This window comes from Sebastes fasciatus, chromosome 6 (assembly GCF_043250625.1).
Source record: "Sebastes fasciatus isolate fSebFas1 chromosome 6, fSebFas1.pri, whole genome shotgun sequence".
Lineage (NCBI taxonomy): Eukaryota > Metazoa > Chordata > Actinopteri > Perciformes > Sebastidae > Sebastes > Sebastes fasciatus.
Window position 1 is genome coordinate 4,136,671 of NC_133800.1, and position 20,640 is coordinate 4,157,310.

The 20,640-nt window shown below is 41.2% G+C and overlaps 1 protein-coding gene across 2 annotated transcripts; it reads right to left on the reverse strand.

The window, feature by feature from the left end:
• Nucleotides 1-1,846: 1,846 nt before the first annotated feature.
• arhgap25 (Rho GTPase activating protein 25) lies at nucleotides 1,847-18,855 on the reverse strand. 2 transcript variants are annotated; one of them, XM_074637224.1, is made up of 11 exons: nucleotides 18,456-18,855; nucleotides 14,149-14,351; nucleotides 11,859-11,946; nucleotides 11,528-11,641; nucleotides 9,275-9,479; nucleotides 6,449-6,584; nucleotides 6,281-6,354; nucleotides 5,906-6,027; nucleotides 5,236-5,390; nucleotides 3,766-4,313; nucleotides 1,847-2,603 (listed from the first exon to the last, which is right to left on the reverse strand). In XM_074637224.1, exons 1-11 carry the CDS (start codon nucleotides 18,517-18,519, stop codon nucleotides 2,402-2,404), a joined length of 1,911 nt encoding a protein of 636 aa, XP_074493325.1. In that variant the 5' UTR covers nucleotides 18,520-18,855; the 3' UTR covers nucleotides 1,847-2,401. The 2 variants fall into 2 exon arrangements, with proteins under 2 accessions (XP_074493325.1, XP_074493324.1); XM_074637223.1 differs by having other exon boundaries at nucleotides 14,149-14,372; nucleotides 18,456-18,839.
• Nucleotides 18,856-20,640: the final 1,785 nt, after the last annotated feature.

The window sequence follows — 20,640 nt, forward strand, 5'->3', positions numbered from 1 at the left end:
TTCTTTGTTTATGTTATAAAGAACACCTTAATCTGTAATTTAAGCCATTTGTTATAAATATTTGTCACATTTTAAAGAAAATATGAGGAAGTAATTCATGGGGACACAAATGTTGCTGCATAACAGTTATTTGTTAATATAAAAAAAGTATTGATTAGTGCAGCTTGAATGAAACAAACTGCATTCTCTGTGGTGAATTATAGTGAATTATCTGATTGTTTCTCCTTCTTGCAGCATAGTTCTCTGGATGGCAATGTTGTTCAGTCAGTCCGTTGGACCAGACTATATCAACAACTACTACATGGATTGTCATAAACGTTTGACATTCATGGTCAATTTCGACAATTTCACCATGTCCAATACTTCATTTTATAACCAAATGCCTGCAAAACTGTTTCCATCAGCCCTAGCTGCACTTTGTGTTTAGCGCTACTTAGCAAATGTTAGCACGCTTACACCTTAAAGTTTAAACTAAGATGGTTCAACTATACTTGTTAAATATCAGCATGTTAGTATGGTCAGTGTGAGCATGTTAGCATGCTGACATTAACATTTAGTGCAGCACTATTGTGCTTAACCACAGCCTCGCAGAGACTTTTTCAGAGTCCAGTGTGTAGCATTTCGGGAGATCTATTAGCAGAATATAATATAATATTCATATCAATGTTTTCATTAGTGTATAATCACCTGAAATTAAGAATCGTGGACAGTAGCCCAGAATGGGGCGGCTGTGGCTCAGAGGGTAGAGCAGGTCGTCCACCACTCGGAAGGTCGTTGGTTTGATCCCCGGTCACATGTCGATGTGTCCTTGAGCAAGACACTTAACCCCAAGTTGCTCCCGAAGGCTGTGCCATCGGTGTGTGAATGTGTGTGTGAATGGGTGAATGCTGACATGTAGTGTAAAGAGCTTTGAGTGGTCAGAAGATTAGAAAGGAGCTATATAAATGCAAGTCCATTTACCATTTACATACCAACCACAAACTCAACACTCTAGAGGGGGCCTTTCATGTTTTTACGTTACCTTAAAGCTGAAGTAGGAGAGATTGGAGCAAATATGATTAAAAAAAGTTATTTCTATAAAACGGTCGCTATATCGTGACAGTAACCTGAAAGAAAACATGTTCCTCTGTGTCCTCCAGTTTTCTCTGGTGCTCCTAACGGCATCTGCCAAGATTTCACAGACCGGAGGAAAACAAACAGTAAGAGCTGATCTGAGGTCTGCTGTCCATCTGCTGTCTATGAGAGCCGGCTGTCAATCACTCGTGAACTCCGACCAAACGGTCAAACTAGGCAGCACTGATCAAATATGAATCAATATTATGTTACGTTAATGTCTATTTCTCTCCTCAGATGTTTTCCGAATCATCTTGTAGTGTGACGGTTTAGCTATAGAATGAGAACTCTGGTGAAGGAACGCCAAGTTCGGGTCACATGACCGGAGCACAGCCAATAGGAACGCTCTCTCAATGAAATGACCTGTGATTGGTCAAAGTCTCCTGTCACGGGCTAGATTTTTTAAAGCCTGAAGACAGAGCCATGAGGAGGTGCAGAAGTCTAGTTATCTCTCAGAACACTTGAATTACAATATGCTGAAAGGTTATTATGGAGTTTTTGCCCAATGATACCAAAAATATACTGCCTATTGAAGCTTTAAGGCCACCGTACTGTAGCTCTCTGACATGTTTGGAAAGAGAGGGGTGAGCAGAGGGTAAATCAGTTGGTTGCAATCTGCAACTTCACTGCTAGATGCCACTAATCCTACACACTGATCCTTAAGTTAATAAATGCCTGAAGTATCAGTTTAACCCTTCCAGCGGTTTCTGCAATCATGCACAATGTCCACTGCTTTCAGGTCTGCATCTCTTTATTTATGTGCCTGACAGTTCCTTTTTCTTCCATGATCTCAGCACTTTTATTGCATTTTTATTATTGCTGTTTTATTTATTTACCACTGAAATGAAACATCAAAAATAATGGACTAGTCACTCTGCATATGACACATAGTATTTGTACTGTCCACCATTAACTTTAATTCAGTCTAGTTGACTTCAGATCAGAGGGTTCAGTCTAAGCTGATCGGCCTTGCATTTCATGGACACACCAGATCAAGGTTGTTCGTATACAGTGACATGACACCTGCAGTAGGGAGGAACAAACTTTAGTTGTGTAAAGTCATTCATGTGAATAGTGATATATTAAAGCCTATTTAAATCAGACTTTCCTCACAGACACAAACAAATGACCTCTATATCTTGAGGTCCAAACAGAGCTCAAATGGAACCGATCCAGTGTCATCCCTCTGGAGGACAATAGTATTTTCCATAACCAGTTCATGTGAAATTAGCTCTGTTGAGGTTAACAGAGTCATAAATCTATTTACTAGTGAGTCTGAAAATGACTGTTAGGTGGGATCTTGGGGCTTTTTGGTGAGGAACTGCTGAAAGTCTTTTTGCAGCTCCACGTTGCGTCTCAGGGCCTCGTCTCGGCTGCGCTCTGCATTTCTCAGGCAGATCTCCAGAGCGGCCACTCGGCGGCGATCTGTCTCCTGGGCAAACTGGAGCTCCGCCACTGAGGCCTTCAGCTCCTTGTTCTCCTGCTGCAGACTAGAAGAGACAGCGAAAGACACAGAGGCTTCAGACGTACAGTAAAAGGTCCAAAAAGTATTCTGGAAACAATCCATGTCATATACACTTTGTCACTGCAAAAACAAATGAATCAAGTCCAAAGAGACGCCTGTCACTGTCTAATATTGAGTTCTAAACTTACATTTTGCCAGTAGAGGGAGATTACTACACTTGTTTTCAATGTAAATCAACTTGTTTCAGAGTTTCCTGGAAGTGTCATTTCTTTGATTCTATTCCAGTGATCTGCTTTTATCTGTCAAGATATGACTCTCATTTCTACTATATAACCAAAACAAGAAATGCTGCACTTGGAACAAACGTATTCACTTTTTTCTCATGTTTAATGAAAAAATGAGACTGAATATAAAACCAAATTAGTTGTCAAAACACGTATTTTTTGCAATCCTTTTGTGTTTCTTGGTGTTTGAATTGAAGGTCTGCTTGCTCCTCCTTGGGTTCTACAAATACCCTCTCAGTTACAAAAACCTTTAAAAATCTTTAGGATAACGTTACACTGAATACCCAGCACAGTCTCACGGCAGTTCGTGAAATAGTCACGAAATTTAATCTATTTGTTTTGTGTACAAAGACACAAATTTCCATTTCAATTTTCTTTCAACAACGTAATTTTTTTGCGAATTTTCTACAAATGTCCAGCAACACGTGATGCACGTGTCAATTTCCGCTCCAGTCTTTTCAAAATAAAACTACTTATGTTTAGGAAAAGATTGTGGTTTGGGTTAAAATAACTGTAACTTAAATACAGAGGATACGTGACCAATAAATCAACTTTGACTTCTGGTTTCACACGGGACACAAACACCGGTGTCCTGGGCAAAAGTTCTGTGTTTTTTGGCCATCACAAAAAAATCTGAATCTTGTGTCCTAGTACACAAATCAATACATTAAATTTCGTGACCATTTCACGAACTGCTGTGCGACTGGGCTGGAATACCTCAAGCTTGTCAAGCTAATAGTTCCTGAAAAGATCATTTTTACGTCACGTTTTCATCAGACAACATTGTGAAAACATACATTTTGTGGTAATAAGCTATTTTATGGATGATGTACCACATGTAATGGTCGGTGAGGGGCTGTCTGGTGTGTAGCCAGTTAGTTGTGAATCCTCAGCTGAACTCACCTGTTTACAAGCTGCTGGCTGTCTTTCTTCTGCTCAGTCTTGCTGTTGACCTGCTGGACTGAACCGCTCACCGTCAGGTTCCCCACACTCTTTTGATGAGGCAGCACTCCGGGAGCAGGCCGGGAGACGCTGTCAGGTTTTTGGGGGCTAGCAGTAGAAGAACCTGTGTTGTCACTTCCTCTTCGGGCTGTTAACCTATCCTCTGCCTCTTTGTTACTGATCTGAGACCCCCCGAACAATGAACCCGGGCTCCGGAGGTCCAGGATTTTAAAAATGTCCTCAGACAGCGTCCCGCTTTTCTCCTCCACGCTCTCCTGGATGTGACTCCACCGGCTGAGGGCATCGGCCTTGGCTGCCATCCCGGTGAGGGGGCAGTTGAAGGCGGGCAGGGTCTGAGTGCGTTTGCGGGGACTTCCCAACCAGTCGTCTGTGGAGGGCGAGCGAGGCTCGGGGAGCATGTTGTGGGGGCTGCGGTTCCCTCTGTCTGGACCTGGACTGTCATTGTCCTCCTCCTCTTCTGGAGACTCAGACAGAGATGCATCACCCATCTGAGACAAACACATAACGGAAGATTAATAACGGATATACATCTTTTATGTACAAATGTTATTTTAGAGTCAGAGGGAAGAAATGGAGGCAGAAACTTCAGATGAAGAACAACCATTAACTGAACCAAAGTAGCTTGGAAAATATGAATGACATAGAAATAAATGTGGTCATATAGATGAATATGCAATATTATGTTTTAGTTCTTTTATAGTGTTTGTGATGTCGGAACGTCATCATTCATGCAAATTCATGGAGAACCATCATCAAAGGACCATTGTTGACCAAATGTTCCTGTGGAAAGTTTTAAGTATAATATGTTCAAATGAAATGCAATTTATCTTACTGGGAAATTATTTATTTTTTTAATTATAAACTAATAAATAATCTCTGGGACTTAGGGCATGGATTTCCTTTGGTTTAATGAAGCTACAAAGCCATCATCCACTTGAGACCATATTAAAGCTTCAGTAGGCAGAATATTTTTGGCATCATTGGGCAAAAATTCCAAAATAACCTTTCAGCATATTGTAATTCAAGTGTTCTGAGAGATAACTAGACTTCTGCACCTCCTCATGGCTCTGTTTTCAAGCTTTAAAAAATCTAGCCTGTGACAGGAGACTTGGGCCAATCACAGGTCATTTGAGAGAAAACGTTCCTATTGGCTGTTCATTCAACGGAGGCAGCTGTCAATCACTTGCAAACTCCGATCAAACTAGGAAGTGCTGATCAAATATGAATTAATATTAATTTTGTCAACAAATTGACCCATTTTACAGAATTAGCACTGTTTGCCTTATAGCCAACATTCATAATTTGATACACGGCAACTTCTTACTAATGTGAATCATTTTGGATATTCTGGTACGTGTTCTTTTTTTTTCCACTTTTCCAGAGGCTTAATGTGTGGTCAACTGCTCGTACCTCTGCAGATTCCCAGCCCACAAAGCTTCGGGGAGTGTTCTTCTGGCTTTCAGCCTTTTTTGAGGGAGGGGAGGGAAGCACGTCTTTGGAGAGAGGAAACAGAGTCTCATGCTGTCTGATCATCACTGTCATCAGCTTCTGGATCTGAGGAGTCGCTGCGAAGAAAAACAAACACAGACGTGAAAAGATTACGATCATTTGAAATGATTGTGTTCTCAATTCACTTTCTTCAGTCTTTTGAAAATTCACTTGAAATTAATTATTCTTTTTCATTGCGCTTTTCTGTTATTATTTTGTTATTATGTACAGTTGACACACATTAATGTAGTAATTAAAGAGATAGTAGGTAAAGTTTATGGAATGATTGTACCACGTAGTACAAGGGTATCTAAATGAGGCATGTCTTCCTAACTTGGTCTTTTTTTGTACTAAATATAGTGTCTAAAAAAGAGAAGGATGTAGTCATGGCGCATTATTACCACATAAAAAAATTAGCAATCACACAACGTTTGGATTCAGGGTGTTTTCCAGATGTTGAGCAATACAGTTTTCACAGTAAATACAGAGAAATACAACCCTGTTTTGGACCAGAATGTCAGTCACATCCGCATAATTTCGACACAGATCTGCACACATGTTGGTTGAGGACACATCGGCGGCGCGTTCTCACCCTTCATCACAGTGATGGGGTCTTCTATCTGAGGTTTGAGCAGGTTGATCCCCATCACTGTAGCCAAGTTCTCCACATTCATCTTGTTCACCTTGGACTGCAGCTGCACCTCAAACAAAAACCTGCAAAGCAAAAAGACGTGATCAGCATAGTTAACAGACACAGGTCAGTATGTGTTGGGGATGGCAACTGATCTCAGAACAGCATTCGGCTGATGGTTTTAACTTGAGATCTGGTAGATGTACAGTAAAGTGCCTTGCTCAGGGACAGCGAACTAGTATCTTTCCAATTATAGGATGTCCTTTTTAACCACAAAGGGATCATGTTTTTTCTCTGAAATGTCCCATAATGCTTTGCGCTCCAGCTTCTACTCACCGGCAGACATAACTGAGGAGGTTGTAGTTGATTCTGGGGAGAAGAGCGATTTGTTTCTCCAACTTTTCCCAACCCTGAGAGGACACATGAACGAGAGATGTCAAAATGTCACACGGCCTCTCCTGCATGTACACACATATGAATGTATGTATGTATGCATAAATGTACCTCTGAGCTGCTGGAGTCCAGCATGATGTTGGTGCAGTCCAGGAAGTCTTGGTACTGAGTCCAGGGCACCACAGGCTCAGGAAGCTCGCGCAGGTACAGCTTGAGCAGTGACGCCACCGTGTGGACATCTGTGTCACTGCAGGCAATGACACATATCATCCAATGAACATCTACTTAACAGCATAAATGACATTCAAACCTTAAACACAGAACGCAATGTTAGACCAGTGTATAATGTTGCCGGTACATGAGTTGCCATGTATTTTATAACAATTAGAACCTGCCCACTACATTATAGACATGCAGTTTGCTTGGTTACATGCTGTTTATGGGAAGCCTTTCACCTGGCTTAAAGGGACAGTGCAACCCAAAATAACCTTACTTGTAGTGCTATTTATCAATATAGATTGTTTTGGTGTGAGTTGCCGAGTGTTGGAGATATCGGCCGGATGCTCGGCTTGTGGTGCTCAAAGGGCCAGCTTCCTTTAGGAACTATTTTGTTTCTACCGAACTACACCGTTCGGTACTACACTAATTGTATCACAGCGCAGAAGGGAGCGTGCATCTACCCATGGTCGAGAGGCTTGTGCTCGCGACAACGCAAAATGTAAACACTAACAGCGTCCTCCTCGGCTGAGCTGTAACATTAGCTAGCTCAGTGGTAATAGGTGAGCTAGCGGTATCGGTTAGCTATAAACTACAGTAGCCTCTCATCCATGAGTAGATGCCATATATAACGATGGATGACATGACAGCTCCCCAAAAGTGAAGCCAAAACATCTCAATCGCCCCCCCTGGGGGCTGGCTGCAGTATAGGTCATAAAGCCCGCCCCCAGATGGTACATAAGCCAAACTAAAAAGTAAAATCAATTTTTCCCTAAGATGGTTTCTCTCATTTTAGGTAGTTCCTATCATGTATGTTCAAGTATTAATTTGTTTGATAAGTTTTGTTTGAATTAGTTATTTGATGCTATAAAAAGGGGGTGAGACGCCATGATCGACAGCTGTGAGTCTGTCTCGCTGACAAGCTGCTCGGCTTGTAATTGATTCACTACAGCGCAGACTGTGGCTCCAAATGATGTCAAAATCTCAAGATGGCAGCTCCTGTGTCATGGGTATTTTGGCTTCACTTCTGTACAGTGGGAGGAAGTGGAAACATGTCTTTCGTCTTTATATACAGTCTATGGTAGATGCACGCTTCCTTCTGCGCGGTGATACAGTTGGCGGGTGTAGTTCGGTAGAAATAGTTCCTATAAAACTGCTCACAACAAGCAGAGTGCTATCTAGTTCCATTGTATTCGAGAGAAGGCAGACATCTCTACAGCCGATATCTCCAATACTGGATAGCTCACACCAAAACAATCTAGACTGGTAAATAGCACTACAGGTAAGAGAAAAAATATGTATTTTTCATTTTGGGTTGAACTGTCCCTTTAAATCTATTACAATAATGTTCACTGGATTCTACCCATACATGTATAAATAAGTTGCTGTTATAGTTTTAACATTGTGTATTTTGTATTGGCTGTGGGCTTTAAAGCTGCAGTGGGTAGAAATGGAGGAAATATGATTTAAACAATTTATTTTTATAATGAGACAGGTAATCTGAAAAAAATCATGTTCCTCTGTGTCCTCCGGTGCTCCTAATGGAATCTGCAAGATTTCACAGAACGGAGGAAAACAACCAGTCAGAGCTGATCTGGAGTCTGCCGTGTTGAGATCAAGTTGAGAAAATACCAAGCACCGCCCACCAGCTGGAGCACAGCCAATAGAAACGCTCAATAGAAACACTCTCTCGGAGATGACCTGTGATTGGTCAAAGTCTCCCGTCACAGACTAGATTTTCTAAACAGAGCCGTGAGGAGGAGCAGAAGTCTCTCAGAACACTTGAATTACAATATGCTGAAAGGTTATTATGAAATATTTGCCCAATGATGCCAAAAATTGTTGCCTGCTGAAGCTTTAATTGTTCATTCAAAGACTTTTTTCCCACCTTGACCAGACTCATAAATAGCGTATACATGGGGCTGTAGTATAAACAAGGTCTTTACCAAGTCCTCTAGGGATTCTGCTGTTCTTGGGGGTGCTGGGCCTCTGGGCCTAGTTTTAGCTGGTGCAGCAGGCTTTGATTCAGCTTTGTTGTTTGGCCAAGAATACAATTTGAGGGGAAAAATCTAAACTTTGTGTACTTCGTTTTATCAGAAATTTGACATAAAGCATCTTTTAGTAGCCCTTGCTGGCAGACAAACATGTTAGGTGTATTTTAATGTTTTAATCAACAGTGCTCTGTCAGGAGAGATTGTGATGTTGAGTAATACAGGCTTCCTCCTGTGTACCCGCCAGAACAGGATGTGGTACCGCCTTCAGCTCTGAGCAGACAGAAATCTATCAGACGCTCTGCATCTCTCTCATCTCTCCTTGTTCTCACAGAGACAAGAAAAAAGCTGATGCTGATTGATTGAGGTTTTTGTCTCCTTATATAGCAGTGACCTTCTTAAAGCTTGTACGTTTACCAGCCAGGTTTAAAAAGGGCTTCAAATTATTTCCAAGGACATTTTTGGCCCTGTTTTTGTGATATGTGCCACTGCCACTTCATAACCATTTTGAACTCAGTATTTCTTGTGTATTACAATAACCCGAATAACCCTATTTCATACACAGTATATGCCACACACTGAAACCTACCTGTGTGGAATCAGATCAACATGTCTTGGAGTCAGGTTAGGTGCTTCCAATAAACAATAATAATAGAAGTAATAGAAATCATGACTCATTTATATGAAATGATTCAACAGGCTCCAGTCAGTACAGAGGGAGCCGTGTTACCTGGGGAAGGAGGGCCTCTCTCCTGCATCGAAGGCGTCTCTGAACTGTTTGACAGCATTGTCCTGACCCGGGAGGCGGAAGATGCCCTCCTCATTCAGGCCGTGTTCTTTGATGAACTCCACACACTTCTGCACCAGGGTCGGCACCATGTGAGGCCCAAACCGTTGCTCATATGTTACTGTGTCCATGAGACTCTTTCCAAACACTGCAGACAGACAGACAGAGAGGTAAGACATGACATCTTGGACCAGTCACGTTCATACAGTATAATCACAAAAACATTTGACACATTCAAATGAATACCATTATTGTCCCTTTCCACATGGTCTTTATAGTAATTGTAGGGTGGTACCTGTGCTTTAAACACATCATTTGTTCGAGTGAAAATATTCTTTATTTTTTTTACTTTAAAGTAATATTTTAATATTTTGAGAAACAGCATATTCTCTTGCTGAGAGTTACAACTACAGCCAGTCGCTGGTTATCTTACAGTAGCTTAGCATAAATACTGGAAACAGCTGGCCTGGCTCGGTCCAAAGGTAAAAAAACAACAACTGCTAGCACAGTCTGGCACATTCGGCCCCGACACCCTCCCACTCCGTGGTGGAGGGATCTCCGTTTGTAGTCACACTCACAGCTCAATGAAGCTCCTTCTTTAAGGTGGAAGATAGAAATACAGCGGCAAGCTTCGAGACGAACTTAATACATATCAGAATCAGAAATACTTAGAGATCCCCGGGGGGAAATTGAGTTATGTTTTGCTATTTATATCATAAGAAAATATAAATAAGAAATATGTATAACAACAGTGCAAATAATAATGCCGAAAAAATAGGATCTATCTATGCAAATAATATAAATGCATGCATAAATAAAAATGCAAGAATACTATAAATAAATAAGAATATTAGTTTAAATGCACTAATAAATATTTGCAGTGTTAATGCCAGATTAAACCAGATTATTGCACAGCTGAATTATTGCACTAAATTATTTTACTGTTAAATCAGTATTGCACAGTTGAAGATATAATAAATTATAGGGTTATAGCTGCTGTTAGGGGTAAACAAAATTATACATATATGTTGTATATATATATATATATATATATATATACAACACTACAATCAAATGAACATGTCTACCTTTTTTTGACTAGACAAGGGTATATTTGATCCTAAATACAATCTATTTACTTTAAATTGATGACGTCTGTATGACAATAAAGTAGAATAAATTAAATGTCTATCTTAGTTTGAGCAGTTTACGAGTAAATGTTTGTACCGATAGTCACACGAAACTGACATTGGAGAGTGTTCCATGATGAACACAAAACGGCGTTGCACGTCGTCACTAAGGTCAGCTGGTTAAGTGGGCATCGATGCAGACTCGCTGGTGGAGGGTTTCATAACCCCCTTCCACTTCTTGCTAATTGGTTTGGGATGACACTTAATATGGCGAACCCTCTGCGTGAATGTGCAAACGGAGTGGACGTGGGTAGGGAGAGGTGTGTGGAGGGGGTGGACTGGAAATGGGCCTATTTCTTAGCAGCGAGCAGAGACTTCCTGGCTTCCTTCTGTTTAACCTGAGCTAAGCTAAGCTAACCAGCTGCTTTAGAGGTGCTGTGAGGCAGATTTTTTTTTTTACGACTAACACATTGTTCGGACAGAGCCAGGCCACTTGATTCGACTATCATCAGGTCATTAAATAGGCGTTATCAGTCATTATAAGCACCATAGATCGTCCCCGACCTCCACCCCTTATGGAGTTTCACACTGTCTATGCTAGAGCGCCTCACTTCCGCTTCTACTCCTGTCATAATTACTGCAGTCGCTAGAGGTCGCTGTCCTGTTCTTCTTTCTGATCTACCATGTGAATAGATGATAAAACCTACTAGTGGGTGTAGTAGGCCCCTACTGACCCACATCTATGGGGCTTACAGCGCTGGATAATGCCTATTTAATTGCCTGACAACAGTCTAATCGGCTGGCAAGGCTAGCTGTGTCCCCGATTCCAGTCTTAATGCTAAGCTAAGCTAACCGACTGCTGGCTCCAGCTACATATTTAGTGTACAGCCACGAGAGTGGTATCAATCTTCTCATCTAACTCTCGGCAAGAAAGTGAACAAATGTACATCCCAAAATGTCCAACTATACAGTATTCATGTAATTTCTCGAAAAGTCTTGTCAAATACGTTAGCTGCAGTGTCATACATGAGCTCAGTTTCCATAACAATATAAGGTTTTACTGAACCTCCACTCGTTGGCATTCCGATGACCCTGCGCAGAGTGCGGACCCACTCCTCCATGTCACTCTGGGAGTTTGCCATGAGCACATACGGACATCGCTCTCTGTCTCTGTTTGTACCTGTGAAATGTATTGTTGGAAAAAAGGCATCTTAACAGAGCAGAACCTTTAGTAGGACAGATACATGTCAGAACATGTGAAATCTATAGAAAGATTTCCAGAGAAGACCACCATAGACAGTTCTGATGTATCACTGCTGCTAACAAAACCGCCTCCAGGTGCCACACAACGGCTAAAGTCACTTCTGCTCCCGTTTCAGGGTTGATTTCATGCTTACGTGGTATGATCTCGAAGAGGTACTTCCCGGCATCATCTGAGTTCGTGGGGACTTCATTAACTTTACTGAACCGCAGCTGGATGACTCCCTGGAGTCGGTCAAAGAACAGGGACACAACCACACACAGAAAAAAGCACATTAGTGTCATGTCCAAACTAGAAGTCAAGAACCAACCACTGATATTAATGTTTACATTCATTCATTCATAGTATCATAGTAAAGGCCGTAGCAGGTATTCCAACTGCAGGTGTAGCACAGTTTCTTTTATTCTGGCCATATTGTATCACGGGCGCTTTTGCAGATGTACAACAAACTGAAAAAAATCTATTATCATTTCACTTAGAGTCCACGCATGTTTATGAGTTCCCTGTTTACATTACAGCATATACAGTACGGGACAGTATATCTCCCAGTTCACCATGTGGTGTAGCCCACTTCCTCTGTCTCCACCCACAGTCCTTTATTTCTGTTTTAAAACCAAGACCAAAAATGGAAATGACTCTTAGAGTTTTGGATAGATCTGTCAATCAATTAAAATATTTAATCGCGATTAATCGCATGATTGTCCATAGTTAATCGAAAATGAATCACACTCTTTTATCTGTTCAAAATGTACCTTAAAGGGAGATTTGTCAAGTATTTAATACTCTCATCAACATGGGAGTGGGCAAAAATGCTTGCTTTATGCAAATGTATGTATATATTTACTATGGGAAATCAATTAACAACACAAAACAATGACAGATATTGTCCAGAAACCCTCACAGGTACTGCATTTATCATAAGAAAATATGCTCAAATTATAACATGGCGAACTGCAGCCCAACAGACAACAACAGCTGTCAGTGTGTCAGTATGCTGACTTGACTGTGACTTGCCACAAACTGCATGTGATTATCATAAAGTGGGCATGTCTGTAAAGGGGAGACTTGTGGGTACCCATAGAACCCATTTTCATTCACATATCTTGAGGTCAGAGGTCAACGGAATCCTTTCGAAATGGCCAGGCCAGTTTTTCCTCACCAAAATTTAGCGTAAGTTTGAAAGCGTTATTTAGCCTCCTTTGCAACAAGCTAGTATGAAATGGTTGGTAACGATGGATTCCTTATGTTTTATAGTTTAATATGATATCAGTATTCTTTCCTCTTTATACTCTAGCTTTAAAACCGAGCCCACTACAACCTCCGAAAGATCGAATATGTTAACGCGTTGAAGAAATTAGTGGCGTTAAAACAAATTTGCATTACCTCGTTATTATCATGTTAACTTTGACAGCCCTACTTTTGGAGTTCGGTATCCCTGAACGGGAATATGGTCATTTTTTTGTCATGAATGCTACTCTTCCTTCATGTTTCACTATCACTCATTTCTAAACAGGAAGTAAATCGGAAGGTAGGGAGAAAAGCGAAGCATGTAATCTGTAATTTTTTGGGATATTTTACACATAAATATGGTCTACAAATTTGGCCACACTCCCTGCATACATGGTTATAGCGATTAGGGGTTTAGTGTAGCCACCCCTGAAATGTCAGCTAGTAATGACATCATGAGAGAGTAATAGTCTAATTGTCTATACACCATTTTTTTGGAAGTTTGTGCACACTTTGCATGACATGTAAGGAGATCTTACATCTTGTGTTTGTCCCACATAGACAGATCTACAGCATGATAACAAAAACTGTAAGGTCTTGGTTGGCTGACATCAAGAGCGTAAACCAGTTAATTAGATAGAACTGTAACAAAAAAGGTGACATTGCCTTTGAAATTAAGATTTTATACTAGGCAAGGATAAAAAAAATATAATTTTTTTACTGCTTCTCCATTGGAATCTCCATGGTGATATAGTTACTTACAATTCATTCATATTCCTTATCTTTTTACCTTTCAAATGATCCTTGCATATAATCCTTATGGTTCATTTTGGGTAGTTATTTCAAAGGCTTTGAATGGCAGCGGGCCTCTCTTGTGAGACTTTAACCACCATTTGTTTTGTTCACAGGAAGTGTGCAAAGTTAGCCACACAGCTAGAGTGTTTGTGGTGTTGATTGGAAATTATAAATGACACATTTCCCATGAATTTTATGAATTAATCTATGAATCTACAAGACATTTAATACAAACAATGCTAACTTTACATTACTAAATGTAGTTGTTAGATCATCACTGAATGTAAAAGAAGTAGAACATGTATTAGTTTTGGAAATGATGTGCACATGTGTTTTATGCCAACAAAGGACAAGAAGAAGACAGATTACATCATAATGTATGGGCTAAACTAACAGTGTCTCACCTGGACAGTGGTCTCCTTGTCATCCTTGTGGTAGGTCAGAGTGCTTCCTCTCAGCACAAAGTAACGCTGCTGCCAGTTCTTGACTAAAGACCTCTGCTGTTTCTTGAGCCAGCCGGCCTTCAGCGGCCTCTCCATGGACCTGGTGGAGCGCGGCGAGCCCGGGCTGGGGCCTCCCTCTCCAGGTATCACACTCCTGGATCGCGCTGCCAAACACCACAAGAAAGCTGTCGGTGAAAGTGTCATGAACAACAATCCCCCGACTTGCTGTGTCACAGCCGGAGCTGTGAAACATTACCAAAACATCAGCGCTCTACTCGACTGGAGCGGAGGACTTCCTCTTTCTGACATGACTATGCATCAGCCTATCAAGTTTGAGAGACCTGCACACTGTAGCCTATTTTTGTTCCCCCACCTATACAGTTTCAGGCTGAAAGGAAACTGCTGGTCTGAGCTGACCGTGTTTCCTGTGGAAGGGGCACGAATGCAGCTGTGATTGTTCTACATAAATAACACAGCATGGTCTGCAAGGGACCGGCCGTTACACAATAAGCTAGAAAGATCAAGTTCTGTTTAGATTTAAGTTGAACTGAAACTGATACAAAAATCCTATTTGGGTTTTTTCTAAGAATGTCACCCTTGACTGATACTTGTCACCCTTGAGTTGTGTAACTGTAAGAGGCCATGAAGGTTTAACGGAGTGATGAAAGAACAGAGGCAGAGGTGTACGTGGCCCAGGGAAGACGGAGTCAGACGGAGACGGTCCGAGTAACACGCAGCACTGTGGACTGCAGAGATAGCTGATTGAGATTGAGCCCACATGCTCAGTTTGTTCTTAAATTCACCGTGTCCTGTTGTGCAAGATGATAGAGGGGAAGAGAAGAAGCAGGGCCAAACCGGGGTAAACAGGAAACTGCCACATCATCGCCGGAGGGCTGGCGACACTTTGATGGTCTCCACCTAGAGCTTTGAGAGTCTTTGGTCTAATTTTAATAGCGTCACCCTCCCTTGATTAGTGGAAAGTTAAAGTGCTGTTGAGGAACCTTGAGCCCACACACAGAGTCAGATGTCACACCACACCCTCAGCCGGCAAACACACAGCTCCTTCCAACTGGCCTCAGTACGTGATGAGCCTACAGTCCCACAGCACCACAAAGACGTAGGCAGTGGCCACCACCAAGATGTATTTACATCAAGTGAGTACAGGGGACAATGATATTCAGAGTCTCCTACTGACTGTGCAATCATTTATTGATGATAGGATCAAGATTTGTATGTACTTCCGAAGCAGGACTAGTCAGACATGACAGAATTAAAGGTACTAAATGCGAGACGATAAATGTCTCGTACTACATCACCAACACTAGCTAGCTAGCTAACTTAGCTATGTTCCACGCACAAAGGAAATCTTACCTGATGTGTTTTATCCAGCGACTCCTGTTCTTTTTAGCTTAAGCGAGAGAGACGTCACTTACTTGACTTTTGCATGTGTAGTGTTTCTAAGTACGTATTTTCACAGTCTGATAGTTCAACAGTTTTACAACAAACTGCGACTTTCTTGACTTGCAAAATTATGTTTTAAATTGACAACATCATACGTGTGAATCATTGTGCATTAATTTTAGTCTCTTGTCGTTGACTACCGTACATATTTTTTCCGAAATAATGGTGGTCAACCGGATGAGGTGGCACTTCGCCTCTCTATTGCCTCCGCATGGCTCTCAACATGGTGACGGCAGAGCCGGTGGCTCGCAGCTAACAGTGCTAACAGCAAAAACAACGGCAACAATGCTGGCAGAGCTAACCATGGGGGAACCGGAGGGGGGGTGCTACACTTCTGCTGTAACCGCCGTATGAGAGCAGTGCTTAGCGGTGGCCGTTAGCTAGCCAGTGGGGCACGCTCACATGCACAAGCATGCACTAAAAGGCAGCCGGCCTGGCGATGTAAACAAAGCAGATAGAAGCTTGGATTTTAACAAGCACAGAGAGAGAGTGACTTCATTCTCTGCTCAGGTAGACATTACTCCTCTATATCTTTACATAGCAAATAGCTGTTTGCTGGTACCACCGTTTGGCCACTACAAAAATTTGCTTCAAAGCCCGGCACTCTCTCCCGGGGGGCTTGCTGGAAACAGAAACAGCCAGGCTCTGTCCAAAGGCAACACAAATCCACATATCTACCTGTTTCCAGTCTTCATGTTAAGCCGCTAAATGTAGTTTCATTTTGAGTGTAGCCTACAGGCATGAGAGTGGAATCAATCTTCTTATCTAACTCTCGACAAGAAAGCAAATAAGCGTATTTCCCAAAACGTCAAACTATCCCTTTAATGCTGCATGAAATAGCAGATGAGTGGAATCCACTGCATCAGGAAGTGTCAGTGTCACTTGACTGGTTTGCGGATGTCCTTTCAGATCTGTATGAAAGGCCATATGCAGTATGATTGTGCACACACATGCATTGTACACGTCATATTTACACACACACACACTCACATATATGTGGGCACAGTTCCAGAAATTCAGAGCTCTGCAGAAACTGAGCTCTTGCATCAATTTCCTGTTGAAACCTGCGTCACTCCAGTTTCAGTGAATAAAATTTGTCATGGTCCACAAAACATCCCAAGGTAAAAGAATCATGAAGGGGGGTCACAAGCTTTTAGGAACTTGCTGAAGCAAGAGCGTGACAGTAACAGCGGCTGAAAGTCAGTCAACATGAAGCAGATAAAATAAATGTGCTACAGGCAGCAACTTCCTTCCACAGTGCTGAACAACCAATACCACTGATTGTGAAAATGATTAGCGAAAATGATGCACACTGTGAACAATAGCAGCGCTGTACTGCAGAGAATTTATCCAGTCTCTGCTTGTGTGCAAACCTCTTTTTATTTGAATGTTGCAACTGTTGTGCCATCTGAGCCTGAGAGGAAACAAGGCATGGTATTGCACTGATTCCAGCAATATGCAAACAGTGGTAAGCAAGGTATTAGTAAGTCTAGACCGCTGTGCCGTCATGACTGCGCATAGTATTGCATGCATCGTTGGTCAACGACTTGTTGCAATATTGCTACTGTTAGGTGACTTAAAGGGGAACACCACCTAAATGAAGAATTTCAACATGTTATTTCCATGGCATAAAGTTCAATCAATACTTGTGAACGTGAGCTACTCTTTCTCTCTCAAAGCCAGAAACCAGAGAAGTAAGTCTCAAACTTGTGATGTCATCAAGTATAAACTCTGGAGCCGCTCCATAGACAATGAATGGGAGACTGATTTTGTGGACCCACTAAATGTTTTGTTTTTTTTATACCCAAATGAGCTTTACTCTAGAGTAGTGCTCTCAGTTGTGAAACAGAAAATGTCCCCACACCCTCAGAACATCCCCCTGGGTGCTCTCAGAGTCATCTATAACGTATTTCCCACACTTTATACTTGAGAGAGTTGTTCATGTTCAATAATGTTTTTGGACTGTCTTAGACTTTAGGAATAACATCAAGGCTGCGACTAATGATTATTTTCATTGTTGATTAGTCTGTCGAATATGTTCTCGATTTTAATCGATGCGTTGTTTGGTGTATAAAATGTCAGAAAATGGTGAAAAAAGTCAATCAGTGTTTTCTCCAAAGCCCAAGATGACGTCCTTAAATGTCTTGTTATGTCCACAACTTAAATATATTCAGATTACTGTCATAGAGGAGTAAAGAAACCAGAAAATATTCACATCGAAGAAGCTGGAATCAGAGAATTTGGACTTATTTTTTTCTTAAAAAAATTACTCAAACCGAATAATCGATTATCAAAGTAGTTGGTGATTCCTTAAACAGTTGAGAAAAGCACTTTATAGTTTTAAATGTCAAGTTATGTTTTAATATATGATACAATTAATCCTATATTGGATGACAGTGGTTTGTGTAAAGAAAAACTGTCCAATAATACCACACTGGTTACCATCAGCACATAGCCCGCAACTACCAACATGCTCAAAAAAACCCCACTAATAAAACAAAATGCAGATTCAGTCACCTACTTAATTTTTTTTTCTATAATAAAACACCTGTTTTCACAATTATTCTGTATATACAATGAATTTATATGCAAAGAAATACTATTCTTGACAATAAGGAGAAACACATTATTTTTTTAAAGTGCACTGTGCTATGTGTGTATATATATCATTTCACTCTGTACCATCTCTGAATTGATGGAAAATGAGGAACAGTTAAATGTCCAAACTGTAAAGTGGCTAAAATGTGAAGTGGTAAAGTGCAGCATCCACCCTGCTGATAGTGAACGCAGCACGGCCAATGGCTTACCTATGCGAGCTGTCTCAGCCTTGAAGGTGCTGAAGTCCCAGTTGCGAGGTAGTTTGAGAGACATCGTCCTTAAGTCGTACCACAGAGGTCAACGTTGCATTTCACACATACACCACGCCGGAGCACATACACACACAGATTGATACACACTCAAACAACACAATCACACAAACTGGAGATATCGCAGATCACACTTCCTACTTCCTGTGTGTTAATGTTTCTTCTTCTTTTTTTTTCAGCCCTTCTAAACGCGTCCCCTCATGTTGCCTTTACTTCCATGTCCATACTTGTTCTGATAGAGGTCTGTATAAATGGCTTCCAGGCTGATTCACTAAAAGATGCATGGCTCCAGGCTTCATGTATCACTAGTGGGGACTTTTCAAATGACTAACATTCACTGGTGTCACAAGAAAAAAACCACGGGTGTGTTCTAAAGGAAATGGTTTTCACATCTTGGTTTGGCTCCTTCAGTCAGCATGTCGCTTCACAGCTCAGAGTGCCATAAGACTGCAGCAGACTTATATGGTGATTGCAATGTTTCCCTAGCCTTAAATAAATAAACACTATTATATAGGATATCAGGTCTATAGTGTAAGGAGATTACGGAAGCTGTGAAAGGCAAGAGAGAATGTTTTTTTTCTTTTTCTGGTGATCAATTTTCTAAGTGTGATCTAATTCTTTTTCTCTCCTGTGTTTATGACTTACAGACATAGGCAAAGTTGTTGGTAACGTTCCGTTAAAGAGAGAAAAACCCACAATGGTCACTGAAATAACTTGAAACTGACAAAAGTAATAATAAATAAAAATTTACTGAAAATTAACTAATGAAAATCAGCTGTTGCTTTTGAATTGTGGTTCAACAGAATCATTTTAAAAAACAAACTGATGAAACTGGCCTAGACAAAAATGATGGTAGCCCTAGAAAAGATGTAAAATAATGTGACCATAGGGACATATTAAACTAAGGTGTGTCCTGTAATTAGCATCACAGGTGTCTTCAAACTTGTAATCAGTCAGTCTGCCTATTTAAAGGGTGAAAAGTAGTCACTGTGCTGTTTGGTGTCATGGTGTGTACCACACTGAACATGGACCACAGAAAGCTAAGGAGAGAGTTGTCTCAGGAGATCAGAAAGAACATTATAGACCTTCATGTTAAAGGTAAAGGCTATAAGACCATCTCCAAGCAGCTTGACGTTCCTGTGACTACAGCTGCACATATTATTCAGAAGTTTAAGGTCCATGGGACTGTAGCCAACCTCCCTGGACGTGGCTGCAAGAGGAAAATTGATGACATATTGAAGAGACGGATAATACGAATGGTAACCAAAGAGCCCAGAACAACTTCCAAAGAGATTAGAGGTGAACTCCAAGGTCAAGGTACATCAGTGTCAGATCGCACCATCCGTCACTGTTTGAGCCAAAGTGGACTTAATGGAAGACAACCAAGGAGGACACCAAATCATAAAAAAGCGAGACTGGAATTTTCCAAAATGCATATTGACAAGCCACAAAGCTTCTGGGAGAATGTCCTTTGGACAGATGAGACAAAACTGGAGCTTTTTGGCAAGTCACATCAGCTCTATGTTCACAGACGAAGAGATGAAGCATCCAAAGAAAAGAACACTGTACCTAATGTGAAACATGGTGGAGGCTCGGTTATGTTATGGGGCTGCTTTGTTGCATCTGGCACAGGGTGTCTTGAATCTGTGCAGGGTGCAATGAAATCTCAAGACTATCAAGGCATTCTGGAGCGAAATGTGCTGCCCAGTGTCAGAAAGCTTGGTCTCAGTTGCAGGTCATGGGTCCTCAAACAGGATAATGACCCAAAACACAGCTAAAAACACCCAAGAATGGCTAAGAACAAAACATTGGACTATTCTGAAGTGGCCTTCTATGAGCCCTGATCTAAATCCTATTGAACATCTGTGGAAGGAGCTGAAACATGCTGTCTGGAGAAGGCACCCTTCAAACCTGAGACAGCTGGAGCAGTTTGCTCACGAGGAGTGGGCCAACATACCTGTCGACAGGTGCAGAAGTCTCATTGAGAGTTACAGAAATCACTTGATTGCAGTGATTGCCTCAAAAGGTTGTGCAACAAAATATTAAGTTAATGTTACCATCATTTTTGTCTAGGCCAGTTTCATTAGTTTGTTTTTTAAAATGATTCTGTTGAACCATAATTCAA

Excerpts from the sequence above, each read along its gene's own strand:
- arhgap25 (XM_074637223.1), bottom strand. The coding sequence starts at position 18,519 with ATGTCTCTCAAACTACCTCGCAACTGGGACTTCAGCACCTTCAAGGCT. Across the intron at positions 11,947-14,148 it reads ACAAGGAGACCACTGTCCAG|GGAGTCATCCAGCTGCGGTT; the intron begins GTGAGACACTGT and ends GACCGACTCCAG. Across the intron at positions 4,314-5,235 it reads TGGGCTGGGAATCTGCAGAG|ATGGGTGATGCATCTCTGTC; the intron begins GTACGAGCAGTT and ends TGTTTGTCTCAG.